Source organism: Anomaloglossus baeobatrachus, chromosome 9, assembly GCF_048569485.1.
Source record: "Anomaloglossus baeobatrachus isolate aAnoBae1 chromosome 9, aAnoBae1.hap1, whole genome shotgun sequence".
Classification (NCBI taxonomy): Eukaryota; Metazoa; Chordata; class Amphibia; order Anura; family Aromobatidae; genus Anomaloglossus; species Anomaloglossus baeobatrachus.
Genome location: NC_134361.1, coordinates 210,562,922 through 210,583,165, shown reverse-complemented (window position 1 = coordinate 210,583,165; position 20,244 = coordinate 210,562,922). Strand labels below are relative to the sequence as shown.

Here is a 20,244-nt window from a genome sequence, read left to right as displayed (position 1 = left end):
GTATCTCAGGAGAGCAGAGGAGTATCTCAGGAGAGCAGAGAGTATCTCAGGAGAGCGTAGAGTATCTCAGGAGAGCGGAGGAGAATCTCAGGAGAGCGGAGGAGTATCTCAGGAGAGCAGAGGAGTATCTCAGGAGAGCGGAGGAGTATCTCAGGAGAGCTGAGGAGTATCTCAGGAAAGCTGAGGAGTATCTCAGGAGAGCAGAGGAGTATCTCAGGAGAGCAGAGAGTATCTCAGGAGAGCGGAGGAGTATCTCAGGAGAGCAGAGGAGTATCTCAGGAGAGCGTAGAGTATCTCAGGAGAGCGGAGGAGTATCTTAGGAGAGCGGAGGAGTATCTCAGGAGAGCGGAGGAGTATCTCAGGAGAGCATAGAGTATCTCAGGAGAGCGGAGGAGTATCTCAGGAGAGCGGAGGACTATCTCAGGAGAGCTGATGAGTATCTCAGGAGAGCGGAGGAGTATCTCGGGAGAGCGGAGCAGAATCTCAGGAGAGCGGAGGAGTATCTCAGCAGAGCGGAGGAGTATCTCAGGAGAGCAGAGAGTATCTCAGGAGAGCGGAGGAGTATCTCAGGAGAGCAGAGAGTATCTCAGGAGAGCAGAGGAGTATCTCAGGAGAGCAGAGAGTATCTCAGGAGAGCAGAGGAGTATCTCAAGAGAGCAGAGGGGTATCTCAGGAGAGCGGAGAGTATCTCAGGAGAGCGGAGGAGTATCTCAGGAGAGCGGAGGAGTATCTCAGGAGAGCGAAGGAGTATCTCAGGAGAGCGGAGGAGTATCTCAGGAGAGCAGAGAGTATCTCAGGAGAGCAGAGGAGTATCTCAGAAGAGCGGAGGAGTATCTCAGGAGAGCGGAGGAGTATCTCAGGAGAGCGGAGGAGTATCTCAGGAGAGCGGAGGAGTATCTCAGGAGAGCGGAGGATTATCTCAGGAGAGCGGAGGAGTATCTCAGGAGAGCAGAGGAGTATCTCAGGAGAGCAGAGAGTATCTCAGGAGAGCGTAGAGTATCTCAGGAGAGCGGAGGAGAATCTCAGGAGAGCGGAGGAGTATGTCAGGAGAGCAGAGGAGTATCTCAGGAGAGCGGAGGAGTATCTCAGGAGAGCTGAGGAGTATCTCAGGAAAGCTGAGGAGTATCTCAGGAGAGCAGAGGAGTATCTCAGGAGAGCAGAGAGTATCTCAGGAGAGCGGAGGAGTATCTCAGGAGAGCAGAGGAGTATCTCAGGAGAGCGTAGAGTATCTCAGGAGAGCGTAGAGTATCTCAGGAGAGCAGAGGAGTATCTCAGGAGAGCGTAGAGTATCTCAGGAGAGCGGAGGAGTATCTCAGGAGAGCAGAGGAGTATCTCAGGAGAGCGGAGGAGTATCTCAGGAGAGCATAGAGTATCTCAGGAGAGCGGAGGAGTATCTCAGGAGAGCGGAGGACTATCTCAGGAGAGCTGATGAGTATCTCAGGAGAGCGGAGGAGTATCTCGGGAGAGCGGAGCAGAATCTCAGGAGAGCGGAGGAGTATCTCAGGAGAGCGGAGGAGTATCTCAGGAGAGCAGAGAGTATCTCAGGAGAGCAGAGGAGTATCTCAAAAGAGCAGAGGAGTATCTCAGGAGAGCAGAGGAGTATCTCAAAAGAGCAGAGGAGTATCTCAGGAGAGCAGAGGAGTATCTCAGGAGAGCGGAGGAGTATCTCAGGAGAGCAGAGGAGTATCTCAGGAGAGCGGAGGAGTATCTCAGGAGAGCAGAGAGTATCTCAGGAGAGCAGAGGAGTATCTCAAAAGAGCAGAGGAGTATCTCAGGAGAGCAGAGGAGTATTTCAGGAGAGAGGAGGAGTATCTCAGGAGAGAGGAGGAGTATCTCAGGAGAGAGGAGGAGTATCTCAGGAGAGCAGAGAGTATCTCAGGAGAGCAGAGGAGTATCTCAAAAGAGCAGAGGAGTATCTCAGGAGAGCAGAGGAGTATTTCAGGAGAGAGGAGGAGTATCTCAGGAGAGCGGAGGAGTATCTCAGGAGAGCAGAGAGTATCTCAGGAGAGCGGAGCAGAATCTCAGGAGAGCAGAGGAGTATCTCAGGAGAGCAGAGGAGTATCTCAGGAGAGAGGAGGAGTATCTCAGCAGAGCTGAGGAGTATCTCAGGAGAGCTGAGGTGTATCTCAGGATAGCTGAGGAGTATCTCAGGAGAGCGGAGGAGTATCTCAGGAGAGCGGAGCAGAATCTCAGGAGAGCAGAGGAGTATCTCAGGAGAGCAGAGGAGTATCTCAGGAGAGCGGAGGAGTATCTCAGGAGAGCTGAGGAGTATCTCAGGAAAGCTGAGGAGTATCTCAGGAGAGCAGAGGAGTATCTCAGGAGAGCAGAGAGTATCTCAGGAGAGCGGAGGAGTATCTCAGGAGAGCAGAGGAGTATCTCAGGAGAGCGTAGAGTATCTCAGGAGAGCGGAGGAGTATCTTAGGAGAGCAGAGGAGTATCTCAGGAGAGCGGAGGAGTATCTCAGGAGAGCATAGAGTATCTCAGGAGAGCGGAGGAGTATCTCAGGAGAGCAGAGGAGTATCTCAGGAGAGCGGAGGAGTATCTCAGGAGAGCAGAGAGTATCTCAGGAGAGCAGAGGAGTATCTCAAAAGAGCAGAGGAGTATCTCAGGAGAGCAGAGGAGTATCTCAGGAGAGAGGAGGAGTATCTCTGGAGAGCGGAGGAGTATCTTAGAAGAGCGGAGAGTATCTCAGGAGAGCGGAGGAGTATCTCAGGAGAGCGGAGAGTATCTCAGGAGAGCAAAGGAGTATCTCAGAAGAGCGGAGAGTATCTCAGGAGAGCGGAGGAGTATCTCAGGAGAGCGGAGGAGTATCTCAGAAGAGCGGAGAGTTTCTCAGGAGAGCGGAGGATTATCTCAGGAGAGCGGAGGAGTATCTCAGGAGAGCAGAGGAGTATCTCAGGAGAGCAGAGAGTATCTCAGGAGAGCGTAGAGTATCTCAGGAGAGCGGAGGAGAATCTCAGGAGAGCGGAGGAGTATCTCAGGAGAGCAGAGGAGTATCTCAGGAGAGCGGAGGAGTATCTCAGGAGAGCTGAGGAGTATCTCAGGAAAGCTGAGGAGTATCTCAGGAGAGCAGAGGAGTATCTCAGGAGAGCAGAGAGTATCTCAGGAGAGCGGAGGAGTATCTCAGGAGAGCAGAGGAGTATCTCAGGAGAGCGTAGAGTATCTCAGGAGAGCGGAGGAGTATCTTAGGAGAGCAGAGGAGTATCTCAGGAGAGCGGAGGAGTATCTCAGGAGAGCATAGAGTATCTCAGGAGAGCGGAGGAGTATCTCAGGAGAGCGGAGGACTATCTCGGGAGAGCGGAGGACTATCTCGGGAGAGCGGAGGAGTATCTCAGGAGAGCGGAGGAGTATCTCGGGAGAGCGAAGCAGAATCTCAGCAGAGCGGAGGAGTATCTCAGCAGAGCGGAGGAGTATCTCAGGAGAGCAGAGAGTATCTCAGGAGAGCAGAGGAGTATCTCAGGAGAGCAGAGGAGTATCTCAGGAGAGCAGAGAGTATCTCAGGAGAGCAGAGGAGTATCTCAAGAGAGCAGAGGGGTATCTCAGGAGAGCAGAGGAGTATCTCAGGAGAGCTGAGGAGTATATCAGGAGAGCTGAGGAGTATCTCAGGAGAGCAGAGGAGTATCTCAGGAGAGAGGAGGAGTATCTCAGGAGAGAGGAGGAGTATCTCAGGAGAGCGGAGGAGTATCTCAGGAGAGCAGAGAGTATCTCAGGAGAGCGGAGCAGAATCTCAGGAGAGCAGAGGAGTATCTCAGGAGAGCAGAGGAGTATCTCAGGAGAGAGGAGGAGTATCTCAGGAAAGCTGAGGAGTATCTCAGGAGAGCGGAGGAGTATCTCAGGAGAGCGGAGGAGTATCTCAGGAGAGCGGAGCAGAATCTCAGGAGAGCAGAGGAGTATCTCAGGAGAGCAGAGGAGTATCTCAGGAGAGCGGAGGAGTATCTCAGGAGAGGAGAGAGTATCTCAGGAGAGCAGAGGAGTATCTCAAAAGAGCAGAGGAGTATCTCAGGAGAGCAGAGGAGTATCTCAGGAGAGAGGAGGAGTATCTCTGGAGAGCGGAGGAGTATCTTAGGAGAGCAGAGGAGTATCTCAGGAGAGCGGAGGAGTATCTCAGGAGAGCGGAGGAGCATCTCAGGAGAGCGGAGGAGTATCTCAGTAGAGCGGAGCAGAATCTCAGGAGAGCAGAGGAGTATCTCAGGAGAGCAGAGAGTATCTCAGGAGAGCAGAGGAGTATCTCAAGAGAGCAGAGGAATATCTCAAGAGAGCAGAGGAGTATCTCAGGAGAGCAGAGGAGTATCTCAGGAGAGAGGAGGAGTATCTCAGGAGAGCTGAGGAGTATCTCAGGAGAGAGGAGGAGTATCTCAGGAGAGAGGAGGAGTATCTCAGGAGAGCGGAGGAGTATCTCAGGAGAGCGGAGGAGTATCTCAGGAGAGCGGAGCAGAATCTCAGGAGAGCAGAGTAGTATCTCAGGAGAGCGGAGGAGTATCTGAGGAGAGCGGAGGAGTATCTGAGGAGAGCAGAGGAGTATCTCAGGAGAGAGGAGGAGTATCTCAGCAGAGCTGAGGAGTATCTCAGGAGAGCTGAGGAGTATCTCAGGAGAGCAGAGGAGTATCTCAGGAGAGAGGAGGAGTATCTCAGGAGAGCGGAGGAGTATCTCAGGAGAGCGGAGCAGAATCTCAGGAGAGCAGAGGAGTATCTCAGGAGAGCAGAGGAGTATCTCAGGAGAGCAGAGGAGTATCTCAGGAGAGCAGAGAGTATCTCAGGAGAGCAGAGGAGTATCTCAAGAGAGCAGAGGAATATCTCAAGAGAGCAGAGGAGTATCTCAGGAGAGCAGAGGAGTATCTCAGGAGAGCAGAGGAGTATCTCAGGAGAGCGGAGGAGTATCTCAGGAGAGTGGAGGAGTATCTCAGGAGAGCGGAGGAGTATCTCAGGAGAGCAGAGGAGTATCTCAGGAGAGCGGAGGAGTATCTGAGGAGAGCGGAGGAGTATCTGAGGAGAGCAGAGTAGTATCTCAGGAGAGAGGAGGAGTATCTCAGGAGAGCTGAGGAGTATCTCAGGAGAGCTGAGGAGTATCTCAGGAGAGCGGAGGAGTATCTCAGGAGAGCGGAGGAGTATCTCAGGAGAGCGGAGAGTATCTCAGGAGAGCAGAGGAGTATCTCAGGAGAGCAGAGGAGTATCTCAGGAGAGCGGAGAGTATCTCAGGAGAGCGGAGGAGAATCTCAGGAGAGCAGAGGAGTATCTCAGGAGAGCGGAGAGTATCTCAGGAGAGCAGAGGAGTATCTCAGGAGAGCAGAGGAGTATCTCAGGAGAGCAGAGGAGTATCTCAGGAGAGCGGAGGAGTATCTCAGGAGAGGAGAGAGTATCTCAGGAGAGCAGAGGAGTATCTCAAAAGAGCAGAGGAGTATCTCAGGAGAGCAGAGGAGTATCTCAGGAGAGAGGAGGAGTATCTCTGGAGAGCGGAGGAGTATCTCAGGAGAGCAGAGAGTATCTCAGGAGAGCAGAGGAGTATCTCAAGAGAGCAGAGGGGTATCTCAGGAGAGCAGAGGAGTATCTCAGGAGAGCTGAGGAGTATATCAGGAGAGCTGAGGAGTATCTCAGGAGAGCAGAGGAGTATCTCAGGAGAGCAGAGGAGTATCTCAGGAGAGAGGAGGAGTATCTCAGGAGAGAGGAGGAGTATCTCAGGAGAGCGGAGGAGTATCTCAGGAGAGCAGAGAGTATCTCAGGAGAGCGGAGTAGAATCTCAGGAGAGCGGAGCAGAATCTCAGGAGAGCAGAGGAGTATCTCAGGAGAGCAGAGGAGTATCTCAGGAGAGAGGAGGAGTATCTCAGGAGAGCTGAGGAGTATCTTAGAAGAGCGGAGAGTATCTCAGGAGAGCGGAGGAGTATCTCAGGAGAGCGGAGAGTATCTCAGGAGAGCAAAGGAGTATCTCAGAAGAGCGGAGAGTATCTCAGGAGAGCGGAGGAGTATCTCAGGAGAGCGGAGGAGTATCTCAGAAGAGCGGAGAGTTTCTCAGGAGAGCGGAGGATTATCTCAGGAGAGCGGAGGAGTATCTCAGGAGAGCAGAGGAGTATCTCAGGAGAGCAGAGAGTATCTCAGGAGAGCGGAGCAGAATCTCAGGAGAGCGGAGCAGAATCTCAGGAGAGCAGAGGAGTATCTCAGGAGAGCAGAGGAGTATCTCAGGAGAGAGGAGGAGTATCTCAGGAGAGCTGAGGACTATCTCAGGAGAGCTGAGGAGTATCTCAGGAGAGCGGAGGAGTATCTCAGGAGAGCGGAGGAGTATCTCAGGAGAGCGGAGCAGAATCTCAGGAGAGCAGAGGAGTATCTCAGGAGAGCAGAGGAGTATCTCAGGAGAGCAGAGGAGTATCTCAGGAGAGCGGAGGAGTATCTCAGGAGAGGAGAGAGTATCTCAGGAGAGCAGAGGAGTATCTCAGGAGAGCGGAGAGTATCTCAGGAGAGCAGAGGAGTATCTCAGGAGAGCAGAGGAGTATCTCAGGAGAGCGGAGGAGAATCTCAGGAGAGCAGAGGAGTATCTCAGGAGAGCGGAGGAGTATCTCAGGAGAGCAGAGGAGTATCTCAGGAGAGCGGAGGAGTATCTCAGGAGAGCAGAGGAGTATCTCAGGAGAGCGGAGAGTATCTCAGGAGAGCAGAGGAGTATCTCAGAAGAGCGGAGAGTATCTCAGGAGAGCGGAGGAGTATCTCAGGAGAGCGGAGGAGTATCTCAGGAGACCAGGGAGTACCTCAGGAGAGCAGAGGAGTATCTCAGGAGAGCAGAGGAGTATCTCAGGAGAGCAGAGAGTATCTCAGGAGAGCAGAGGAGTATCTCAAGAGAGCAGAGGGGTATCTCAGGAGAGCAGAGGAGTATCTCAGGAGAGCTGAGGAGTATATCAGGAGAGCTGAGGAGTATCTCAGGAGAGCAGAGGAGTATCTCAGGAGAGAGGAGGAGTATCTCAGGAGAGAGGAGGAGTATCTCAGGAGAGCGGAGGAGTATCTCAGGAGAGCAGAGAGTATCTCAGGAGAGCGGAGCAGAATCTCAGGAGAGCAGAGGAGTATCTCAGGAGAGCAGAGGAGTATCTCAGGAGAGAGGAGGAGTATCTCAGGAGAGCTGAGGACTATCTCAGGAGAGCTGAGGAGTATCTCAGGAGAGCGGAGGAGTATCTCAGGAGAGCGGAGGAGTATCTCAGGAGAGCGGAGCAGAATCTCAGGAGAGCAGAGGAGTATCTCAGGAGAGCAGAGGAGTATCTCAGGAGAGCGGAGGAGTATCTCAGGAGAGCGGAGGAGTATCTCAGGAGAGGAGAGAGTATCTCAGGAGAGCAGAGGAGTATCTCAAAAGAGCAGAGGAGTATCTCAGGAGAGCAGAGGAGTATCTCAGGAGAGCGGAGGAGTATCTCAGGAGAGCAGAGGAGTATCTCAGGAGAGCGGAGAGTATCTCAGGAGAGCAGAGGAGTATCTCAGAAGAGCGGAGAGTATCTCAGGAGAGCGGAGGAGTATCTCAGGAGAGCGGAGGAGTATCTCAGGAGACCAGGGAGTACCTCAGGAGAGCAGAGGAGTATCTCAGGAGAGCAGAGGAGTATCTCAGGAGAGCAGAGAGTATCTCAGGAGAGCAGAGGAGTATCTCAAGAGAGCAGAGGGGTATCTCAGGAGAGCAGAGGAGTATCTCAGGAGAGCTGAGGAGTATATCAGGAGAGCTGAGGAGTATCTCAGGAGAGCAGAGGAGTATCTCAGGAGAGAGGAGGAGTATCTCAGGAGAGAGGAGGAGTATCTCAGGAGAGCGGAGGAGTATCTCAGGAGAGCAGAGAGTATCTCAGGAGAGCGGAGCAGAATCTCAGGAGAGCAGAGGAGTATCTCAGGAGAGCAGAGGAGTATCTCAGGAGAGAGGAGGAGTATCTCAGGAGAGCTGAGGACTATCTCAGGAGAGCTGAGGAGTATCTCAGGAGAGCGGAGGAGTATCTCAGGAGAGCGGAGGAGTATCTCAGGAGAGCGGAGCAGAATCTCAGGAGAGCAGAGGAGTATCTCAGGAGAGCAGAGGAGTATCTCAGGAGAGCGGAGGAGTATCTCAGGAGAGCGGAGGAGTATCTCAGGAGAGGAGAGAGTATCTCAGGAGAGCAGAGGAGTATCTCAAAAGAGCAGAGGAGTATCTCAGGAGAGCAGAGGAGTATCTCAGGAGAGAGGAGGAGTATCTCTGGAGAGCGGAGGAGTATCTTAGGAGAGCAGAGGAGTATCTCAGGAGAGCAGAGGAGTATCTCAGGAGAGCAGAGAGTATCTCTGGAGAGCAGAGGAGTATCTCAAGAGAGCAGAGGGGTATCTCAGGAGAGCAGAGGAGTATCTCAGGAGAGCTGAGGAGTATATCAGGAGAGCTGAGGAGTATCTCAGGAGAGCAGAGGAGTATCTCAGGAGAGCAGAGGAGTATCTCAGGAGAGAGGAGGAGTATCTCAGGAGAGAGGAGGAGTATCTCAGGAGAGCGGAGGAGTATCTCAGGAGAGCAGAGAGTATCTCAGGAGAGCGGAGCAGAATCTCAGGAGAGCGGAGCAGAATCTCAGGAGAGCAGAGGAGTATCTCAGGAGAGCAAAGAGTATCTCAGGAGAGCAGAGGAGTATCTCAGGAGAGCAGAGAGTATCTCAGGAGAGCAGAGGAGTATCTCAAGAGAGCAGAGGAATATCTCAAGAGAGCAGAGGAGTATCTCAGGAGAGCAGAGGAGTATCTCAGGAGAGAGGAGGAGTATCTCAGGAGAGCTGAGGAGTATCTCTGGAGAGAGGAGGAGTATCTCAGGAGAGAGGAGGAGTATCTCAGGAGAGCGGAGGAGTATCTCAGGAGAGCGGAGGAGTATCTCAGGAGAGCGGAGGAGTATCTCAGGAGAGTGGAGGAGTATCTCAGGAGAGCAGAGGAGTATCTCAGGAGAGCGGAGGAGTATCTCAGGAGAGCGGAGGAGTATCTCAGGAGAGCGGAGGAGTATCTCAGGAGAGCAGAGGAGTATCTCAGGAGAGCGGAGGAGTATCTGAGGAGAGCGGAGGAGTATCTGAGGAGAGCAGAGGAGTATCTCAGGAGAGAGGAGGAGTATCTCAGGAGAGAGGAGGAGTATCTCAGGAGAGCTGAGGAGTATCTCAGGAGAGCTGAGGAGTATCTCAGGAGAGCGGAGGAGTATCTCAGGAGAGCGGAGGAGTATCTCAGGAGAGTGGAGCAGAATCTCAGGAGAGCAGAGGAGTATCTCAGGAGAGCAGAGGAGTATCTCAGGAGAGCGGAGGAGTATCTCAGGAGAGCGGAGAGTATCTCAGGAGAGCAGAGGAGTATCTCAGGAGAGCAGAGGAGTATCTCAGGAGAGCGGAGAGTATCTCAGGAGAGCGGAGGAGAATCTCAGGAGAGCAGAGGAGTATCTCAGGAGAGCGGAGAGTATCTCAGGAGAGCAGAGGAGTATCTCAGGAGAGCAGAGGAGTATCTCAGGAGAGCGGAGGAGAATCTCAGGAGAGCAGAGGAGTATCTCAGGAGAGCGGAGGAGTATCTCAGGAGAGCAGAGGAGTATCTCAGGAGAGCGGAGGAGTATCTCAGGAGAGCGGAGAGTATCTCAGGAGAGCAGAGGAGTATCTCAGAAGAGCGGAGAGTATCTCAGGAGAGCGGAGGAGTATCTCAGGAGAGCGGAGGAGTATCTCAGGAGACCAGGGAGTACCTCAGGAGAGCGGAGGAGAATCTCAGGAGAGCAGAGGAGTATCTCAGGAGAGCAGAGGAGTATCTCAGGAGAGCGGAGGAGTATCTCAGGAGAGCGGAGGAGTATCTCAGGAGAGCAGAGGAGTATCTCAGGAGAGCAGAGGTGTATCTCAGGAGAGCGGAGGAGAATCTCAGGAGAGCGGAGCAGAATCTCAGGAGAGCAGAGGAGTATCTCAGGAGAGCAGAGAGTATCTCAGGAGAGCGGAGCAGAATCTCAGGAGAGCAGAGGAGTATCTCAGGAGAGCAGAGGAGTATCTCAGGAGAGAGGAGGAGTATCTCAGGAGAGCTGAGGACTATCTCAGGAGAGCTGAGGAGTATCTCAGGAGAGCGGAGGAGTATCTCAGGAGAGCGGAGGAGTATCTCAGGAGAGCGGAGCAGAATCTCAGGAGAGCAGAGGAGTATCTCAGGAGAGCAGAGGAGTATCTCAGGAGAGCAGAGGAGTATCTCAGGAGAGCGGAGGAGTATCTCAGGAGAGGAGAGAGTATCTCAGGAGAGCAGAGGAGTATCTCAAAAGAGCAGAGGAGTATCTCAGGAGAGCAGAGGAGTATCTCAGGAGAGAGGAGGAGTATCTCTGGAGAGCGGAGGAGTATCTTAGGAGAGCAGAGGAGTATCTCAGGAGAGCGGAGGAGTATCTCAGGAGAGCGGAGGAGCATCTCAGGAGAGCGGAGGAGTATCTCAGTAGAGCGGAGCAGAATCTCAGGAGAGCAGAGGAGTATCTCAGGAGAGCAGAGAGTATCTCAGGAGAGCAGAGGAGTATCTCAGGAGAGCAGAGAGTTTCTCAGGAGAGCAGAGGAGTATCTCAAGAGAGCAGAGGAGTATCTCAGGAGAGCAGAGAGTATCTCAGGAGAGCAGAGGAGTATCTCAAGAGAGCAGAGGAGTATCTCAAGAGAGCAGAGGAGTATCTCAAGAGAGCAGAGGAGTATCTCAGGAGAGCGGAGGAGTATCTCAGGAGAGCGGAGAGTATCTCAGGAGAGCAGAGGAGTATCTCAGGAGAGCAGAGGAGTATCTCAGGAGAGCGGAGAGTATCTCAGGAGAGCGGAGGAGAATCTCAGGAGAGCAGAGGAGTATCTCAGGAGAGCGGAGAGTATCTCAGGAGAGCAGAGGAGTATCTCAGGAGAGCAGAGGAGTATCTCAGGAGAGCGGAGGAGAATCTCAGGAGAGCAGAGGAGTATCTCAGGAGAGCGGAGGAGTATCTCAGGAGAGCAGAGGAGTATCTCAGGAGAGCGGAGGAGTATCTCAGGAGAGCAGAGGAGTATCTCAGGAGAGCGGAGAGTATCTCAAGAGAGCAGAGGAGTATCTCAGAAGAGCGGAGAGTATCTCAGGAGAGCGGAGGAGTATGTCAGGAGAGCGGAGGAGTATCTCAGGAGACCAGGGAGTACCTCAGGAGAGCGGAGGAGAATCTCAGGAGAGCAGAGGAGTATCTCAGGAGAGCAGAGGAGTATCTCAGGAGAGCGGAGGAGTATCTCAGGAGAGCGGAGGAGTATCTCAGGAGAGCAGAGGAGTATCTCAGGAGAGCAGAGGTGTATCTCAGGAGAGCGGAGGAGAATCTCAGGAGAGCGGAGCAGAATCTCAGGAGAGCAGAGGAGTATCTCAGGAGAGCAGAGGAGTATCTCAGGAGAGCAGAGGAGTATCTCAGGAGAGCGGAGGAGTATCTCAGGAGAGCAGAGGAGTATCTCAGGAGAGCGGAGGAGAATCTCAGGAGAGCGGAGGAGAATCTCAGGAGACCAGGGAGTATCTCAGGAGAGCGGAGAGTATCTCAGGAGAGCGGAGAGTATCTCAGGAGAGCAGAGGAGTATCTCAGGAGAGCAGAGGAGTATCTCAGGAGAGCGGAGAGTATCTCAGGAGAGCAGAGGAGTATCTCAGGAGAGCGGAGGAGTATCTCAGGAGAGCAGAGGAGTATCTCAGGAGAGCGGAGGAGAATCTCAGGAGAGCAGAGGAGTATCTCAGGAGAGCGGAGGAGTATCTCAGGAGAGCAGAGGAGTATCTCAGGAGAGCGGAGGAGTATCTCAGGAGAGCAGAGGAGTATCTCAGGAGAGCGGAGAGTATCTCAAGAGAGCAGAGGAGTATCTCAGAAGAGCGGAGAGTATCTCAGGAGAGCGGAGGAGTATGTCAGGAGAGCGGAGGAGTATCTCAGGAGACCAGGGAGTACCTCAGGAGAGCGGAGGAGAATCTCAGGAGAGCAGAGGAGTATCTCAGGAGAGCAGAGGAGTATCTCAGGAGAGCGGAGGAGTATCTCAGGAGAGCGGAGGAGTATCTCAGGAGAGCAGAGGAGTATCTCAGGAGAGCAGAGGTGTATCTCAGGAGAGCGGAGGAGAATCTCAGGAGAGCGGAGCAGAATCTCAGGAGAGCAGAGGAGTATCTCAGGAGAGCAGAGGAGTATCTCAGGAGAGCAGAGGAGTATCTCAGGAGAGCGGAGGAGTATCTCAGGAGAGCAGAGGAGTATCTCAGGAGAGCGGAGGAGAATCTCAGGAGAGCGGAGGAGAATCTCAGGAGACCAGGGAGTATCTCAGGAGAGCGGAGAGTATCTCAGGAGAGCGGAGAGTATCTCAGGAGAGCAGAGGAGTATCTCAGGAGAGCAGAGGAGTATCTCAGGAGAGCAGAGGAGTATCTCAGGAGAGCGGAGAGTATCTCAGGAGAGCGGAGGAGAATCTCAGGAGAGCAGAGGAGTATCTCAGGAGACCGGAGATTAACGCAGCACAGCAGGGTATCTCAGGAGAGTAGAGTATCACAGCACAGCGGTGTATCTCAGCAGACCCCGGTGCTCCTGGCGGCAGCGTGCTCTGTATATACTTTTTTGTAACCTTTGCTTCTCCCTGCAGATATAGATGAATGCTCGGAGCAGAGGATCAGCTGTGCAGCCAATCAGATGTGCTTCAATACCCGAGGGGGCTACCAGTGTCTAGACACCCCCTGCCCCGCGTCCTACAGCAAGGGCCCCAGCCCAGGGTGAGGGCCACACACAGGCTGCTGCGCCAGAAGCCCCCCAGACACCACACCTACTCCATTGTATCCTGCACAGCCTGGAAAGTGCTGCATTCATAAATGTGCAGACTTCAGAGCTGAAATCTCCCAACATTCCCTGCTTGTTCAGTGATTGCACAGAAATTGCAATTGAAAGTACAAAATCATAGAATGTAGGAAAATTTAACTGTCTCCCCTGTATGGAGGAGGCCAGGGTTATAGGGAAAACAGTCAGTAACATCCCTTACAGGTGGCAGAATACGGATTTCAGCTCTGAAGTACAGTATAATATACTGAGAATCTCAGGATCAGTAATGTATGTACACAGTGACTGCACCAGCAGAATAGTGAGTGCAGCTCTGGAGTATAATACAGGAGGTAACTCAGGATCAGTAATGTATGTACACAGTGACTGCACCTGCAGAATAGAGAGTGCAGCTCTGGAGTATGTGGTCAGTGATGTGTGTGCTCAGTGTCTCCACATATTGATGCATTGTTCGCTCCCCCTGTAGGACGTGCTATCGCCGGTGCCTCGCAGACTGCGGTTCGGGGGGCCCCTATACTTTGCAGTACAAGCTGCTGACTCTTCCTTTCGGGATACCTACAAACCAAGATGTGGTTCGCCTCAGCGCGTTTTCTGATGGGGGCGTTCACCAGAACCAGACGAGCTTTGCTGCGGTGGAGCAGGATTCGGGGAGCCCCTTCGCTCTTCGGGATGATGGGGGTCACGGCGTCATCTACACGCTCCGCTCTCTGGACACCTCGGGGATTTACCGGATAAAAGTGCAGGCATCGTCTCACAGCGAGGAGCGGGGGCTGCGCTACCAGAGCATCTTCATCATCTTCATCTCCGTCTCCCCGTATCCTTACTGATCCCGTGCTCACCAGCCGGGCGGTCCGGGGTCTCCGGAGCTGCGAGCCCCCCGTCCATACACTGCGCCCTCCCTCCATGGAGATGACTTCTTTGTTATACATTGTGCCAGTCAGTGAGACTATATGTGGGTGTCCTCGGGGGCCGGGCACCCCCTGCTCGGACGAGACCCCCCCATGATGGCGACATTTGGAGCTATAGTAAATCCTGCATCCGGAGCCTTAATCCAGCGCCGGCGGGTGATGTGACATGGAGGTGACGTCTGCGCCTCTCTCAGGGAGTCTTATGAGGTCCGATCTTTTCGGGCTTCTACGTCTTGTAACCAATGCGGCCGACCGGCGAGGACCGTCCGAAAAATCAGACAATGGAAGGGTCCGCGATTGTACGGACCCCGGAATATTGTGACTGTAACGCTCATCATTGTCCAGTGAATACGGACGACGTCTGATGTCAGATCTCCGGCCGCGGATCATCAGAAGGGTTTATTGGATCGGTGAATGGTGCTGTCCTCTAATATAGGTAGGTGGTCCAGTGTGTGGCCCCCGCGGCTCATGGCCGCCTGGATTGGTGAATGGTGCTGTCCTCTAATATAGGTGGTCCGGTGTGTGGCCCCCGCGGCTCATGGCCGCCTGGATTGCTTTCCTGGTCTCCATATTCTTCTAGAATATGGTAAAGATATCGGCACCGGGGCACGAGGTGCAGGAGGACATCACCGATGGGGAGTGAGGCTTCCGGTTTCTACATTTCACTATTTACTGATGGTTTATTTATTTTTTTATGCCCCAATAAAGTATTTTATACGGTTTGCTACATGGATCTGATTCCAGATTGTTTTAGTTATTTTCTCCATTTATGACCCCCAATTTATTTTTTATTTTTTTGAACTTTTCATATTGGCTCGCTGATACCCGGCGGTTGCGCTCCAGTACTCGCTGATACCCGGCGGTTGCGCTCCAGTACTCGCTGATACCCGGCGGTTGCGCTCCAGTACTCGCTGATACCCGGCGGTTGCGCTCCAGTACTCGCTGATGCCTGGCGGTTGCGCTCCAGTACTCGCTGATACCCGGCGGTTGCGCTCCAGTACTCGCTGATACCCGGCGGTTGCGCTCCAGTACTCGCTGATACCCGGCGGTTGCGCTCCAGTACTCATTGATACTCTGCGGTTGCGCTCCAGTAGTCGCTGATATCCAGCGGTTGCGCTCCAGTACTCACTGATACTCGGCGGTTGCGCTCCACTGCTCGCTGATACTCGGCGGTTGCGCTCCAGTATTCGCTGATACCTGGTGGTTGCGCTCCAGTACTCGCTGATACTTGGCGGTTGCGCTCCAGTGCTCACTGATACTCGGCGGTTGCCCTCCAGTACTCGCTGATACTCGGCGGTTGCGCTCCAGTACTCGCTGATACTCGGTGGTTGCGCTCCAGTGCTCGCTGATACTTGGTGGTTGCGCTCCAGTGCTCGCTGATACTTGGTGGTTGCGCTCCAGTACTCGCTGATACTCGGCGGTTGCCCTCCAGTACTCGCTGATACTCAGCGGTTGTGCTCCAGTATTCGCTGATGCCCGGCGGTTGCGCTCCAGTGCTCGCTGATTCCCGGTGGTTGCGCTCCAGTGCTCGCTGATACCCGGGGGTTGCGCTCCAGTACTCGCTGATGCCCGGCGGTTGCGCTCCAGTGCTCGCTGATACTTGGCGGTTGCGCTCCATTACTCGCTGATACTCGGCGTTTGCCCTCCAGTACTCGCTGATGCCCGGCGGTTGCGCTCCAGTACTCGCTGATGCCCGGCGGTTGCGCTCCAGTGCTCGCTGATACTCGGCGGTTGCCCTCCAGTACTCGCTGATGCCCGGCGGTTGCGCTCCAGTGCTCGCTGATACTTGATGGTTGCGCTCCAGTACTCGCTGATACTCGGCGGTTGCGCTCCAGTGCTCGCTGATGCCCGGCGGTTGCGCTCCAGTGCTCGCTGATGCCCGGCGGTTGCGTTCCAGTGCTCGCTGATACTCGGCGCTTGCGCTCCAGTGCTCGCTGATGCCCGGCAGTTGCGCTCCAGTGCTCGCTGATACCCGGGGGTTGCGCTCTAGTGCTCGCTGATACCCGGTGGTTGCGCTCCAGTGCTCGCTGATACCCGGGGGTTGCGCTCCAGTGCTCGCTGATACCCGGGGGTTGCGCTCCAGTGCTCGCTGATACCCGGGGGTTGCGCTCCAGTGCTCGCTGATACCCGGGGGTTGCGCTCCAGTGCTTGCTGATACTCGGCTCTCACTGTGAGTGAGGCAGGGAATATCGGCTCCGGCTGCTTTTTCCTCCCGCAGTTGCTCCAAGAGCATTCTTTAATCTCTTTCGCTCCGGGATAAAGCGGCTGCGCTTCTCCATCGTGTCTGGAGGCCGCAGACTGTGACCTGCGCGGAGTAATTGCTGCTTTTACTATAATGGCAGAACATAATGACGCCTCTTACTGTGATTGCTCTGTACAACCCGACGGAGAGAAGACTCCGCTGAAATAGACGGCACACCGACACTGCCGGGAGAGCGACAAGGTTCTGGTCACGGAGGCGGCAGCTTTCTGACTGCAGATCTTCCTGGCCCGGTCCTGAACGGCAGAACATTGCCAGGTGCTCCAGACTCTTGGTCCAGCTTCTACCTCTGTGTCTTCTGGACTGCAGTGATTCTGTGGGCTCTGTGATTGTCTGCAGCCATTAAGCACTGTGCACCCAATCACTGACCTCAGGAGCTCACTGGATGCAGATTTATACAGCCACCACTAGAGGGAGCGCACTACATACAGATTTATACAGTCACCACTAGAGGGAGCTCACTACATACAGATTTATACAGTCACCACTAGAGGAAGCTCACTACATACAGATTTATACAGTCACCACTAGAGGGAGCTCACTACATACAGATTTATACAGTCACCACTAGAGGGAGCTCACTACATACAGATTTATACAGTCACCACTAGAGGGATCTCACTACATACAGATTTATACAGCCACCACTAGAGGGAGCTCACTACATACAGATTTATACAGTCACCACTAGGGGGAGCTCACTACATACAGATTTATACAGTCACCACTAGAGGGAGCTCACTACATACAGATTTATACAGTCACCACTAGAGGGAGCTCACTACATACAGATTTATACAGTCACCACTAGAGGGATCTCACTACATACAGATTATACAGCCACCACTAGAGGGAGCTCACTACATACAGATTTATACAGTCACCACTAGAGGGAGCTCACTACATACAGATTTATACAGTCACCACTAGAGGGAGCTCATTATATACAGATTTATACAGTCACATATAGATTTATACAGTCACCACTAGAGGGAGCTCACTACATACAGATTTATACAGCCACCACTAGAGGGAGCTCACTACATACAGATTTATACAGTCATCACTAGAGGGAGCTCATTATATACAGATTTATACAGTCACATATAGATTTATACAGCCACCACTAGAGGGAGCTCACTACATACAGATTTATACAGCCACCACTAGAGGGAGCGCACTACATACAGATTTATACAGCCACCACTAGAGGGAGCTCACTACATACAGATTTATACAGCCACCACTAGAGGGAGCTCACTACATACAGATTTATACAGCCACCACTAGAGGGAGCGCACTACATACAGATTTATACAGCCACCACTAGAGGGAGCTCACTACATACAGATTATACAGCCACCACTAGAGGAGCTCACTACATACAGATTTATACAGTCACCACTAGAGGGAGCTCACTACATACAGATTATATAGCCACCACTAGAGGGAGCTCACTACATACAGATTTATACAGCCACCACTAGAGGGAGCTCACTACATACAGATTATATAGCCACCACTAGAGGGAGCTCACTACATACAGATTTATACAACCACCACTAGAGGGAGCTCACTACATACAGATTTATACAGCCACCACTAGAGGGAGCTCACTACATACAGATTTTTACAGCCACCACTAGAGGGAGCTCACTACATACAGATTTATACAGCCACCACTAGAGGGAGCTCACTACATACAGATTTATACAGCCACCACTAGAGGGAGCGCACTACATACAGATTTATACAGCCACCACTAGAGGGAGCTCACTACATACAGATTATATAGCCACCACTAGAGGGAGCTCACTACATACAGATTTATACAGCCACCACTAGAGGGAGCTCACTACATACAGATTTATACAGCCACCACTAGAGGGAGCTCACTACATACAGATTTATACAGTCACCACTAGAGGGAGCTCACTACATACAGATTTATACAGCCACCACTAGAGGGAGCTCACTACATACAGATTTATACAGCCTCCACTAGAGGGAGCTCACTACATATAGATTTATACAGCCACTACTAGAGGGAGCTCACTACATACAGATTTATACAGCCACCACTAGAGGGAGCTTACTACATACAGATTTATACAGCCACCACTAGAGGGAGCTCACTACATACAGATTTATACAGTCACCACTAGAGGGAGCTCACTACCTACAGATTTATACAGCCACTACTAGAAGGAGCTCACTACATACAGATTTATACAGCCACCACTAGAGGGAACTCACTACATACAGATTTATACAGCCACCACTAGAGGGAGCTCACTACATACAGATTTATACAGCCACCACTAGAGGGAACTCACTACATACAGATTTATACAGCCATCACTAGAGGGAACTCACTACATACAGATTTATACAGCCTCCACTAGAGGGAGCTCACTACATACAGATTTATACAGTCACCACTAGAGAGAGCTCACTACCTACAGATTTATACAGCCACCACTAGAGGGAGCTCACTACATACAGATTTATTCAGCCACTACTAGAGGGAGCTCACTACATACAGATTTATACAGTCACCACTAGAGGGAGCTCACTACATACAGATTTATACAGCCACCACTAGAGGGAGCTCACTACATACACATTTATACAGCCACCACTAGAGGGAGCTCACTACATAGATTTATACAGCCACCACTAGAGGGAGCTCACTACATACAGATTTATACAGTCACCACTAGAGGGAACTCACTACATACAGATTTATACAGCCACCACTAGAGGAAGCTCACTACATACAGATTTATACAGCCACCACTAGAGGAAGCTCACTACATACAGATTTATACAGCCACCACTAGAGGGAGCTCACTACATACAGATTTATACAGTCACCACTAGAGGGAACTCACTACATACAGATTTATACAGCCACCACTAGAGGGAGCTCACTACATACAGATTTATACAGCCATCACTAGAGGGAGCTCACTACATACAGATTTATACAGCCACCACTAGAGAGAGATCACTACATACAGATTTATACAGCCACCACTAGAGGGAGCTCACTACATACAGATTTATACAGTCACCACTAGAGGGAGCTCTCTACATACAGATTTATACAGTCACCACTAGAGGGAGGTCACTACATACAGATTTATACAGCCACCACTAGAGGGAGTTCACTACATACAGATTTATACAGCCACCACTAGAGGGAGTTCACTACATACAGATTTATACAGCCATCACTAGAGGGATCTCACTACATACAGATTTATACAGTCACCACTAGAGGGAGCTCACTACATACAGATTTATACAGCCACCACTAGAGGGAGCTCACTACATACAGATTTATACAGCCATCACTAGAGGGATCTCACTACATACAGATTTATACAGTCACCACTAGAGGGAGCTCACTACATACAGATTTATACAGTCACCACTAGAGGGAGCTCACTACATACAGATTTATACAGTCACCACTAGAGGGAGCTCACTACATACAGATTTATACAGCCACCACTAGAGGGAGCTCACTACATACAGATTTATACAGTCACCACTAGAGGGAGCTCACTACATACAGATTTATACAATCACCACTAGAGGGAGCTCATTACATACATATTATACAATGAAGAAAAAACAAAAAGCCAGCACTAAATGTGCACTTCAGCACTAAAAATTCCAAACTGTACTTATTATAAAAATTTTAAGATTTTTGGTAAAAAAGTGCAATTTCTTGAGCTACCCCGCCACGTCATGGCAAACCTCATTTGGGGCAGTCCTACACTAAAATATTTTTATAAAATGTGCCATACGGCCTCACATATGAAATAGTAGAACTGCTCTCAGCAGCAATTACTTGGTCTTTTTCAATCCCGTACCCATGACTGAGTCATGGCTGTGGGCGGGACAGGTCCAAGCAAATGCTGCATGAAGTAATAAATATTATACAGCCACCACAAGAGGGACCTCACTACATACAGATTTATACAGCCACCACTAGAGGGAGCTCACTACATACAGATTTATACAGCCACCACTAGAGGGAGCTCACTACATACAGATTTATACAGCCACCACTAGAGGGAGCTCACTACATACAGATTTATACAGCCACCACTAGAGGGAGCTCACTACATACAGATTTATACAGCCACCGCTAGAGGGAGCTCACTACATACAGATTTATACAGCCTCCACTAGAGGGACCTCACTACATACAGATTTATACAGCCACCACTAGAGGGAGCTCACTACATACAGATTTATACAGCCACCACTAGAGGGAGCTCACTACATACAGATTTATACAGTCACCACTAGAGGGAGCTCACTACATACAGATTTATACAGCCACCACTAGAGGGAGCTCACTA

At 51.8% G+C, this 20,244-nt stretch overlaps 1 protein-coding gene across 1 annotated transcript in view; it reads left to right on the top strand.

The window, feature by feature from the left end:
- The window catches only part of HMCN2 (hemicentin 2), a 181,402-nt gene extending 167,081 nt beyond the window's left edge, over positions 1–14,321 (top strand). The window contains exons 89-90 of the mRNA XM_075324357.1: positions 12,510–12,636; positions 13,164–14,321. Of these exons, the coding sequence (XP_075180472.1) occupies positions 12,510–12,636; positions 13,164–13,524 (488 nt within the window). The 3' untranslated portion in view covers positions 13,525–14,321. The remainder of the gene's footprint in view (positions 1–12,509; positions 12,637–13,163) is intronic.
- Positions 14,322–20,244: the final 5,923 nt, after the last annotated feature.